Source organism: Rhyacophila brunnea, unplaced genomic scaffold (genome assembly GCF_057557595.1).
Source record: "Rhyacophila brunnea isolate RB1 unplaced genomic scaffold, BYU_Rbru_1.0 scaffold_3, whole genome shotgun sequence".
Taxonomy (NCBI): domain Eukaryota; kingdom Metazoa; phylum Arthropoda; class Insecta; order Trichoptera; family Rhyacophilidae; genus Rhyacophila; species Rhyacophila brunnea.
The window spans coordinates 38,860,521-38,873,436 of record NW_028232965.1 but is presented as its reverse complement, the minus strand read 5'-3'; the positions used below and the strand labels follow the sequence as shown (position 1 = coordinate 38,873,436).

The 12,916-nt window shown below is 31.5% G+C and overlaps 1 protein-coding gene across 2 annotated transcripts in view; it reads left to right on the top strand.

Moving 5' to 3' along the window:
* LOC147068331 (androgen-induced gene 1 protein-like) overlaps positions 1–12,916 on the top strand; it is a 60,554-nt gene that overhangs the window by 21,058 nt on the left and 26,580 nt on the right. The window contains exon 1 of one of the 2 annotated variants that reach the window (XM_085952597.1): positions 5,862–6,098. The exons of the other annotated variant lie outside the window; for it this stretch is intronic. Coding sequence (XP_085808723.1) covers positions 5,940–6,098 — 159 coding nt within the window. The 5' untranslated portion in view covers positions 5,862–5,939. Of the gene's footprint in view, positions 1–5,861; positions 6,099–12,916 lie in introns of those variants that run through there. 2 annotated transcript variants of the gene reach the window in all.

Genomic DNA, 12,916 nt, shown 5'->3' with positions numbered 1-12,916 from the left:
CGAATCCTGCAGATTTTAGGGTATCTCTGTGGTCGTTTAGTGCCCCTTGGGTACCGCTGTATGACGACATTTGACCACGCGCCGAGCTGCATATACAGCCCATTGCCATTCTGTCTGGGAGTTATGGGTTCGACTCCCGGTGAAGACACAATATATTTATGTGATTTTCTCAAAGCCTGGGTGTTTGTGATTTTTCAAAATTACTTACAACCACCTTGTACGAAAAAGCAATGACATGGTTATTAATATTTACAAAAAATACCTCAATCACATCGCGAAGTCTTGTCTGCCTCCTTATATATAATATTATGTATTGGTTTCTTTTGTTGTATTTTGTTTCTCACATCGTAATTTCATTACCTACGGATGAGACAATAGTGAATAGATCTGTTTGCGCTATTCGTGGCTATCTTCTTTATGGTACCTATTATGTTTAGAAAAATATATTTATGTACATTTCCTGTCAGGCTTCAAAAACCCCACCTAACCTCAAAATATCATATATTTGCTTAAACGTAATTTTATTACGCATGTTCAAGTTGTTAAAATAACATAAAATAAAAGGCAGACGAGACTAATTAAATAATATGTAGTATTTGATTCGCTTACATTTACAATAAGTATTTGACCGTATGATTGCGGAATATGAACTGTTGAATAAAGATTTCAGTTTATTTTTCGGGATCCATGAATTGATCCATGATTCCACCAATTTGAATGCCTTTTCTATGATCAATCCGGCCCTGGATGTAAACGTTAAGTAATCGCATATTATCCAGTATTTACTACTAAGGTATTTATTACTTACTATTATGTTTTTATTGACTATCACAAATTAATATGCAGTAAAAACCTAACAATTAGAAAAAAAACTTTAACTCTGTAGTAAACAGTAAAGAAAATAGTAATAATTTACAATTTTACATAATTTATTCACTGTTTTTTTTCCACTCAAAAATCATAAAAAATTCCAAGTAGACATTTGTCAACCGAACGTTAACGAGTCTTATTAAAAATGATTACGTTTATAATTTTTTACGGGTTTCACTCTCAAGATTGATGATTTTGCAGAACTCATATCACTTGCAATATTATCTTGGACGCATTTTTATGACTTTTTTTAATAAACCTTATGATATCAAAATAATTTATTGACATTTTGCATTGTTAATCAAATATTTGTCGTGGATCGATGTTTTAGTACGAATTTATATGCCATTTTAACAGTAGGAACTATTTGTAAATTGGTCTGCCTATACCTAATACCAAACCATAATCGATTAAAAAATATTCTTCTATCTACAAAACGTATAAAATGATGTATGGTTTAATTGCTTAATTTTAGATATTTTATAGATAAACGAATATTTTTTGACTGTTATCTACTATGACTTGAATTAGGTAGGGTTTAATTGAATTTTAAAAACTAACAAACACTATCTACACATTGTAGTCACTAGTCTTAGTTCAATGAAAATAAATACGTTTAACTGACAAAGTTTAGTAGGCACTATTTATGACCCTTCGCCACTGCTACATAATAATTTCTAAAACACTGTAGATAGTAACGTTAGTAAGTAATTATTAAATATTCCGACAATATTTTTCTTAAAAATGCAGTGTAATAAAATATATTCATCTATTTAGATAAGTTGATTATTATTTTTTTTCGTCATACAGTCAATTTTGAAATCAAAAATATTTCGAGGGCATCCCATATTTTTTACAACGTTTTTATTAGCTCGTATTCTTGTTTGTCCGGTGGTTGTTTGTCCAGTACAAATCTTGCAATCGATTTTTAACTAACTTCCCGACTAGTTAGACATTTGAAACTTTTAGAATATATCAGAACACGATGCCAATGCATTCTTTTAATACTTTTAGCCATCTTTAAGCAGAATTGAATTCATTTTCAGTTAATTCTGTTTTGTATGGAAAGTTATTTCAGAAAAATCCGTAAAACGTAAAAGACTATTATTGGTTGCCAAGGGGGTGGTCCTAGCAACTAAATTATTAATATACACGTGCGTTACTATGTAAATCAAAATGAAATGTCAAAATGACATTTCAGTATTCTATATTTTGTTTGTTTGTTTTTTAGTTACTTCATATCAAGTACAAGTTTGAGCATATTGAGCATAATAATTCAACAGAAAATTTAAAAACGTTGTATATAAAAAGTTCTTTTTATCTTGTAATTATTTCTGAATATTATTTAGGAAACATAATACAAAAAATAAATAGTTGTTGTGTAAAATATTATGTTTAGCATAAATGCGTTTTTTCTCTTATTATATTTTCTTAAAAACTAAAACTAAACTAAACTAAGTACCTACTAAATAATCATTCAATCTATATTTTTCTAAAAGTTGAAATTTTGTGGTGTAAATACGCAACACAGATACAAGATGGCTGTCTGTTATTTAGAATCTACATGTATATATGTAAGTATGCACTTTTAAATACTGAAACCATTTGATGTCCATAGTCAACTATTTTAACATACTACAATATTGAAAGACCCCAGAATCCAATCAAATTCTTACCACGATAAGATCTCTTTGTTTCGCAATTCTTTTACATAATGTTATATAATATCTACAAATATAAATTTTAGATGTACGATTATACAAGTGGAGTGCCTTATTATTACAATAAGTAGAGTCTTCATAATAAACGAAAGAATTGAATACAAAATTACCAATAATAGGTAAAAATAATGATAGCTGTTGACTAGGGAATCCAATCCCGAGCCAAAATTCTGATCCCGGGATTTCGGGATTACAATTTGACAATCCCGGGATCCCGGGACTGGTCCCGGGATTGGGATTTTTTTCCATTGTTAATATAAAATTTTTATATTTACAAATAACATTGATAAAATCGGTCAAAAATAAATCTAGTATAATTTATACTATTTAAGACATTTATTGTCAATATTGTATACGTTAAATCTTGGAAATACACAAGTTTAATGGAGTAAATAATATTGCAATATAAATAATAATGTGAATTTAATATGAGATTGCTATTTCTGATAGTAAAGACATAATGAATAGATCAGCGAGATTTAAAATAGTAAAGCAAATAATCATGGCGTACTTATGGCCTTTCCGCTTCATAAATCTAATTAGTCAACCAAATATGAAACTGCCGTAAAACGTATGATATCATGGTGGAATTACTTTGTTAAAAGTGCGAAGCATTGTTTTTTTTACCAATCTTTCTCATTTTTAATAATCAATGTGAAAAAATAAAATGAATCGGCAACCTACACATCAAACTTCATTCAAACTCAGTTTATTTCTAATGTAGTTATTTTGTATTAAAAGTATTTTTTCTCTTATATTTTCCATAAAAATTGATAAAAAAATCAATCCCGAAATCCCGGGATTATGTTTATCAATCCCGGGATTCACAGGTATCGAAAATAGCTTGGGGTCCCGGGATCCCGGGATTCGGGATCCCGGGATTGGATTCCCTACTGTTGACTATTCTAGCTTTGATCTGAACGTTTTCTTTGATCGACAGGAAAAAAAATATTGTTGTATCTATGTACTAGCATACTTATAGATATAATTTAGTCGTCACTAAGGAATTGTGTCATCTGCTATCAAACTTGGAAGTATATATTATTATGTGATTCCTGAGTTCTACATTTGATGTCAAACAACTCAATTATTTATTTTATTTTATATTAAGTACTATCACTGTGAACTATCACATAAATTAACATTCAGTCATTTAGAGATGACAACATAACATTGTAATTAGGGAGGCACCGGTACATCCTGAATTCGTGCAAACATGTTCTCATCAGCTTGGTGGATAGCAGAAGTTCCACAGGAAAAGCATACGGGATGCAATGCTGAGTCACTTTTACATATTATTAGAGGATACGGATTTAATTCATACAAGCACATCTCCGCAGTATGTATATCAATGTATGTAGTTAGATACTTCTGATTTCTATAGTTGGATCTATCACCAGACAGAAATTCCTCATAATGACTATCTAATAAAAAATATAATATTCAATAATTATGCAACTTCTTTCGTGATTTCATCTAGGGATTGCAATACCGGTATTTCAAAACCGGTATTCAATCATTCATCGATACCGAAATACCGGTTTCAAAAATCCAAAATACCGGTATTTTCGGTATTTAAAAAGCATAATTACACGTTTATGTTTTTCGAAAATGAATGTAAAGTTATTTTTCATTACTTACTACTGTATCGTATATTAAAATTAGTGTATAAAGTTTATGCTGCCGAAACGCAAATAATATTGACCAAATAAAATTAAAACAAAATCCCTCAAATATACTTTTGGAATTGTCGCGATAAATTAACATATTTTGAAAAAGGACATATTCGTGACAAACATATCTAATTAATTTATAACTTACTATTGATCCAACGTTGGTAGTATGTGCCTACATCCAACAAACGTTGATTTTTTTTCTGTTTCCGGACTTATAGTATTTGTAAAAATTATCAGTTCTAAAATAATAATATTATGATCAATACATATTTATAAATGTAGGTTGGTACTTTAGGTTGCCATTAAATAGTGTTTTATATATATTTTAATAGTTACCTATATTTATCGATTGGTACTTCTTTTTTTGAATAATATGTTTTGACGAATACCGGTATTCAATAATAAATACCGAAATACCGGTATTGATACCTATATTTATTCGGTATTGCAACCCCTAATTTCAACACCCGTTCGACCTTTTTATTGAATATTTTTCTTTTATGGAACCTTATGGCAGTACTAAATAGTGACATTTTGAATACATTTTCGTACATCTGATTATTTTTTTGATTACTTCAGAATACCTGCATGCCAAACTAGAATTTAACATTATTCCACGCTGATTCAATAGGCAAATCTGACTCATTGAGATGTAGGTATTCATGATGTGTTTACAATCATTATCGTAAGTACGTTTGTATGAAATGTATTTTAATTATGAATGAAATCATTCTAAAATCGTAATCGTACCTATCGACCCACTGCGGACAGTACGCCGACACGTCTATGGCTCGTTTCAGACGGGACACCGGTGTCGCGCTCGATATAATATAGGAGGCCTTTGTATTCGAATAAAAGGACCTTTGTATTATGTTTATGAACGCCCAGAGCTATTGAGTCAACGCATAATTTCGCGTTATAAATTAGAACATAAAACTGGCTGCGGTTATAAAAACAACTGTATCGGCGGCTCGAGAATGTAGCGGCCGACGGAAAAGTGTACCGACACGCGTTGTCTCATTAGATCTGGGGCGTTCATAAACATAATACAAAGACCCGTTTATCCGAATACAAAGGTCTCCTATAGTATATCGAGCGCGACACCGGTGTCCCGTCTGAAACGGGCCTATGCGTTTCCCTCTCACCGCGCAAGGCATGCTCCGCCTGACAGCTTCTACGCAAAAAAAAAACGGAGCGACGTGGCTCTAAATGAGCAAATAATACTATTTACTTTTGGAGACATGTTTTTTATGCACATTTAAAATATTATTTCGATAGGCACTATAACATAATAGCACTCGTGGAGCAGTAATGGAAATACGCTAGACACACGCAAACTAGAATTCAGCGTCTGCAAATTTCATAATATATCGTATTACTCCTAATAAATCGGGCGACTGTCGAACTGAAAGTCATGATTTTACATTCCGATTTTACAACCAATAAATAAAAAAGGGAAGATGTTCTGTGATTATTTTGTTATTATTTAAAAAAAAAACTCGACAATTTAAATAAAATCAATGAAAGATAATTGTTATTATCTCGATAATATGAATTATCTTCTGGGACACCTACACTATTTTAACATCAGTTGAAATAAGTCAGTCTAGCGCGGTTCACGTCTGGTTCGTTACTGATTAGATTAAAAGTGCTTCACTCTTATATTTAAAAAATGGGTAATCTTGCGATATTGCACGCAGTATTCGTTGCGGTGAATGTCTTCGGCATTTGGTACGACTACCACTACGTTGTTTTTCCACCGAGCATGAAAGTGAACGATGGTTCAACATTTTGGAAAGGACGAAACAAATTTCTGACGATGTGGACATTGGTTAGTAAATTTATACAATTATAATATCTATAGTGTCATCTATATAAGAACACTTACGAAAAAGAACGAAGCACTCTGATTTAAACATAAACAAGTAAATCTGATCTGTCGCTAAACGTAACTAGTCAAAATAACGTAGGCAAATCTGGTAAAATATTAGATTAATTATTTAAAGAAATATATTAATTCATGTTGGCAAATCTATACTGTACAATCTACCCTGTCCGTGAGTGTTCTGTCGGGTAGGTATACCTACCCTATCTTAGATAACGTTATCCCATTTACATCTTGTCGTAATGGAAAGAAAGAAAAGGGTATTTTTTTTTAAATTGATATCACTATTATTAGATGGTTAACAATTTATTTGTGTAGGTACTTAATGACTACTTTCAGAAATTAAAAATAAAAACCCCACTTTTGTAACTCATTTAATTGGCTATAAACTCGAATTAGTTCTAATTATAAAGGTGACACTCAAATCCAGCGTGGACACGCAGTACGTTTGTATTTAGTATCGTCTTCAATAGTAGATATAGTGAGTGGGCAATAGTTATTTTTTAATAAGCTTGTGAATCTATTCGCACCATCCGGGTGCTGTTATCACTGTTATCGCTTATCTTATCACGCTTGTGTGTAGTTTTGATTTGTCTCCACTAGGCATTTTATTATTAGCGGGATCCAAGCGTCAATCAAAACAAACCGAAGTATTTTACACTCATATTTAGTAATGTCGGTCCCTACACATATAGAATAAAAATATATTCTATTACATTGAAAAAATTAACACATTATTATTATAAACATTTAAGTATTTATACAACGAAATTAAAATGGCAAACTTATGTTCTTACGTATGTTGACTATTTTAATTATTTTATGATATTCTACTAGTCTGCTCCCCTGACCACAAAAAATAGATTCATTTTTTTCTGAGAATTATAATCATGTAAATGTGACACATTTTAAAATACTTTGTGACGAAATTTGACAATGAGGCACAGGACGGTGTTGTGATAACGTGGTGTAGGACCTCTTATCCAATCTCGCAAAGAAAATAAAACATGGCATCCATATAAAACAAATAATAAAAAATATAAATTATAAAGTTAAATTACTAGTATAATAATATTAATAATATCACCTAGATGTGTAAGCGATACAAAGTGGTGTAATTCCGACCAATTTCCGCCATTCGTGTAATATTGACAATTATATTATGAACCGGAGCGGTCGATAAAACTTATCATTTCACGATGAATTGAATATTGAGTATTGCTTTGTTATAGTGACAAGCATGTAATTTAATTATCTCCAGCTAAATATAATAGGCTTGTTCAAGTTGAAAAATAACAATTAAAAGGTGCCCGTTTTGATACATCACAGCTTACCTGAATTTAAATTTAAACATTCTTGCTATATAAGACTATAAGAGGTAATACTCTATACTGCATTGCAAATAAAGAAGATAGCGCCTGTTGTGAGGTTTAAATACTTTAATTACTTAGGTACTTACATTTATCTACGGTTATTTGTTTTTTTAATCACAAATAATGTGTCGCTAGATTTCAAAATAAGCCAAATCCATAATAGATGAATAGGAGAAAAACAGCTTTTTATTTTCTCAAATACACAGTCACAAGGGTGAAAGTTTATAATATTATATCGAGTATAGAATATTTAAAATTAATAAATTCCACATTTTGATAATGCAGAAATGTTAGAAAGCAGTAGTTCTTCAGCAATTCACAAAAAAGTAAAAAATACCTAAAGGTGGACTTGGCTGATTTTGAAAAGTAGCGACACAAATAACCGTTGATACGTAGTATGTACTTCCCTGTAAATATTCTAAATAATCATGGTTAATTGTATATTTTTACGCTTGAAATACGAATACAAGGTCTGTATTTTAATGTAGCCCTGAAAAATCAATTTTAACTGTACAAACTTGACCTTAAAAAATCCCAAAAGGTATAAAATATATACTTAGGTATATTAAAACTATAGTTCTCCGCATTTTTTTCGTTTTGGCTAATAATTACTCATAATTTATATTATTTGTACAATCACATATAATAAGCGGAACCAAAATAGAGTAATCCATTGTAGGTAAAAAAAATAGATTTTTCATCTTCGCTTTCATAATATCTATCGGAATAAAAGAAGGTGTTCTACATTGTATGAGCATGGTGATTAGGTACTAAAAAAACAACTACATAATATTTTGGATGTCGATATGTTTGTAGTGCAAAATACTAATTTTTGCTATATCAATTTTTCAACAGCATTCCCACAAACAAAAGTAACCGCACGTCTCTTGCAGGTATCTATATCCGTTTCAGTACCTAGTAATCTTTTAATGCTCATAGATAATAATATATCGATAAACTAAAATTAGTTCACCATTTGGGAATGACGTCAACATTATTGATATTAGCGGTAATGTAAACCTCCACTGATCACGCCGAAGTGCAGCACTAAGAATGTTTATGCAATAAATACCTCGGAAAAGATTTATTAAATTGTGATCTGATGATGTCCAGACGTTGATTAAAATCACTTAGTTACCAGTGGGCCGTAAACTTCTTGAATTGAATCATTTATCCGCGCGCAGTGACGTCCCGTGGGGGTAGGCAGATTGAGCGTCGCTTGGGGGCGGCAGATACTCGAAGGGCGGCAAATCGAGGAGAATCATTTGGTATTATATAGAAATAGCTACCTAAACTTAGTTATATTATAACCAGAGCTTTGGAGATGTTTTGTTCCGGATGCTTTTTTTAATTATTATCCAGTCGGTACTCGCAGCGATTTTAGTATGATGTCACCACGCTCCGCTAGAGATTTTTTTATTTTATTTTTGACTGCTCGGTTTCGTATACAAATGCTAATAAACTTGGCGCCTATACACATTATGAATATTTTTATAAATGTAAAACATCACAAACGAATAATAAATCAGTCATAATAATATAATGTCATTTACTCAGATTAAAGAGTTCCTTTCATAACAGTGGTAGGTATACTGCGCAAAAACCAATAATTATGTCGCGCCATAGTTATTAAAAGAAAATAATATTATATATTATATCAACGTTGGTAACGAAACAAGGAGAATTTATGGTAGAGATTTATAGGTAGGTAGGTACATACCGTATTTTTTAATTTATCCAAATATTTTTGCCAGTCATTCGCGAGATTTAAAAGTTGCCGGATGTACCTATTGCAAATAAATACCTCTTCATAATGATTATTAATCCTTATTGACATTTGACATAATCAATTAGTATTTGTGCATATAATAGGTATTTACGTTAAGTACCAGCTAATTGTAATAAAAATGTACACTAGTAGGTATCTACCTAGATTATATCATATTTATCGTGCTGTGAATACAATACTGTGCAATACCTTCTTTTAAGTCGTTTTTTTGTAAACATATTTTTTGCTGATAATAGTGTGGATTTGTAGTTTATTTCAATCATCAACGGTTGAATGTTGAGACCATTAATTAATAGTGTATTTATGATTAAATTTAGGTTTATATTAAAAAAATAATGAGGAAAATTATTTTGTTTACATGTTGTAGGGTACAATAATAGCATAGAAAAAATGGTGTGAAAATAATATATCTGCGTAGGTATTACTAAATGATACAAACCAAATGTGTCAGACATATTAACCAAATGGCATCTCAGACTTTGGTGATTTGGGTAAGTGTCTAACTAATATTATATTTATTCGCTTATTTATTTATTGATATCTAAATTTAATTTTGTATGTTTCAGCTTAGTGGTAGGTGTATATTTTATTAGTAATGTATCCAAACCATGGCCCCCACAAGGGGGGGCTGACACGGCTCTAACCTGGGGCTCGGGCTCGATAAGTGAGATAAACACTTATCACAAATTTGCTCTAATAGCAAAAAATTCGCCTGCGGCGCTATTTTCCTTCAATAATGATATTATTTAAAATTATGTGGTTACACAATACAATTTATAATTGTGTAGCGATACTGAAAAACTCCACAATTCAAGTGTATGTATTAAAATATACAAAAAAACACTAAATATACACATCAATTTTAACGCGTACACCATTTGGAAAACATTACTGTAGAGCGTCACACTGCTTTTATCCTTAGCGATAGGTAGGGGGGGCAAATATCCTAACATGGGGCCCGCTTCAGGATGAGGGGGCCATGCTTCATACAACACATTTCTTAGACATTGGAGTAATGAAAGGATGATAAAAAAATGGGGCGGCATTTTGACGCTGCCTAGGGGCGGCATTTTGTCTAGACTTAGTACTTAATAACAAACATATCTTTCCATTAGAAGAAAAGCGACACGGATCGCCCTTAATTCCTCAAGACAAAATCAAATGTAAGAAAATACTGCACCTACTACAACGACATCAACGTCAAAAAAATACCCACTTTTGGGAAGGTATAAGTATATTTTGCTAGTAATGCACCCGTTCAACACATTTCTTAGATATTGGAAAGATGAAAGGATGATAAAAAATTCTGTAAGTATAAAAAATGGAGCGCCATTTTGTCTAAGGAAGTCACTGTCCGCGCGTGAAATTGCCTGGACACATGCAAACTACATAAAAAAAACATGAAAAAATGTTTACACTGCCTTCTTTTAAGAAAAATACTATTATAGTATTTTTCTTAAAATACACATAGAAAATATATAATATTTTTTGGCAAAAGAAGGCACCTATTTACCAGTGGCGAAGACTCCATACTAGGCGATTATTTGAAGCCTACCTTCTTAAGAAAAATATTTTTTAATTGCATATTGATTTATTTATATAATCACTTGATTATATTATATTCTATAAAATAATTTATTTTGCCAACGAGAGATGCCGTATGTGTAGGAATGTATTACACAGATAATAACAAAACAATCTGCAAAGGTTTTAAAAAATATACCACAGCGTGCCATCTGTCTTGACGTAAATAAAGGTCGGATTATGTTTAAAATAATTCTCAATTTTTTTCATATGGACTTTACGTCACGTAGCCCCGCACAGTCTATTGAATTGTATGAACTAAGGTAAGCTCCGATCGCAGAGCCTAAAAGTAAATAATTAATAATTAGATAATTTAAAAAAATAATATGGTGTTTAATCGAATATTAATAAATATGGACTGTTTTTAAAAATAAAAATAACTTTTATCTAATGATTTTTGATGTGTATACATGTTTTGAAAACATACGTAATTTAAACTGATCGCTTAATTTTATGTCGTCAAGTGAGTTTTTGAAGTTTCATTAAATTAGTGTGTCGTTGTCATTAGTGCATACCTATTCATTAGTAGTAATATCGTATTATCTTCTTATTTCTTGTAAGTATACCTGACAAGTGTGTTCTTTTTATCAGATCTCCACAGCTTACCTCTTTCCAAAAGTCACCCTTCGCCACTGCTATTTACTGTGATTTGTAGGGTGGATAAATTATAACAGTTGGCAAGTAGATATTATATAATTTTACACCCACGATGGCCGCGTGGCTTAAGCGTCAGCCTATAGCGTCGTGGGTCCCGGGTTCGAATCCTGGGTCTGGCAAGTACACCATTGTCTTTCAATTTGTGTATGAGTCAGAGTATGGATCTAATAGGTTGAGAAAGTGGTTAACATCCATTTCACGTAAAACAAAATCTGTTACTACAAACCTCCACTCTATGGATGTCCATATGATCCCGTTAGGATCGGGAATGGTTGGAATGGAAATGATTGGATGTAATATCGAGATTTGTGTGTCAAACAACATTATGTGCCTGGAACAGGGGTGCTGAAACTTTTTATGCTTAGATGCAAAAAAAATATTTCTCGAACTGGGTGGCGTGGCAAACTTCTTTTTTTTTAATAAGGAACATCATTAACTTTGATCGAACTTGTTTTCCTCAAAAAAATAAATCCGTCCAGAATCCAGATCAATGTTTCCATATTTTTAGACATTAAAAAAAATATAATTTTTCAACATAAGTATAGTACTTACGTGTTCTCTGCGGCATATTTTTGAGTTTTGAGCTCCGGACTAAAATACAAAATTTTCATGCCAAAAAATCCGTTCATCCAGTTTTCCGGCGAATATTTTAGAAAGTCTCTTCATAACGAATGACGGCAGTTTTTTTATGTTTTCCTTCCGAAAGTCGCTTTCCATTCTATCCCACCTCCCTTAACCAGGCCCTAGGAACTTACAAGAGCAATAATTATAATTCCTATGAAATATAACCTTTATTTATTTGTGAATTATATGTACTTATGAAAATTTCAGTAGCTCTAAGAAAACTACTAAAAAACTAGGTGGGAACGATTTTCCCATTGCCTGGTAAGAGAAAGGTTTAACAAGTAGATTGTGGGATGTATATTACCACAGCCTGACATTTTTCAAAATAAAACAAGCAATTTTTTTTGTACATTTATTACAATCAATCAAAACCGAGAAAATGGAAAAAATATTAATTATTATTAATTATTGTCTGTATGGAAATCTTCCATGCACGGAATTACACACAAGGGCACTTTGCAGATTTTGCATTGATATTTGGACCTGTCTTGTACTACAAAACCTGTATCGTCTGAACGTTCCTTCTTTTGCTTAAGGTTAGGTTAGGTTATGTTCCTTGCTTAAATAATGTTTTCAATTTCCATTTGGCTTATATAGGGATTTTTTAGTTTCATGGTAATAAAAATATTAAACGACAACGGGCAAAGGTGGTATAATCCCCACATAAGTCCATGCATTATATTTCACAAAATATAAATTATTTTACATAATTGTAATACAAATATAGGAGAATAACT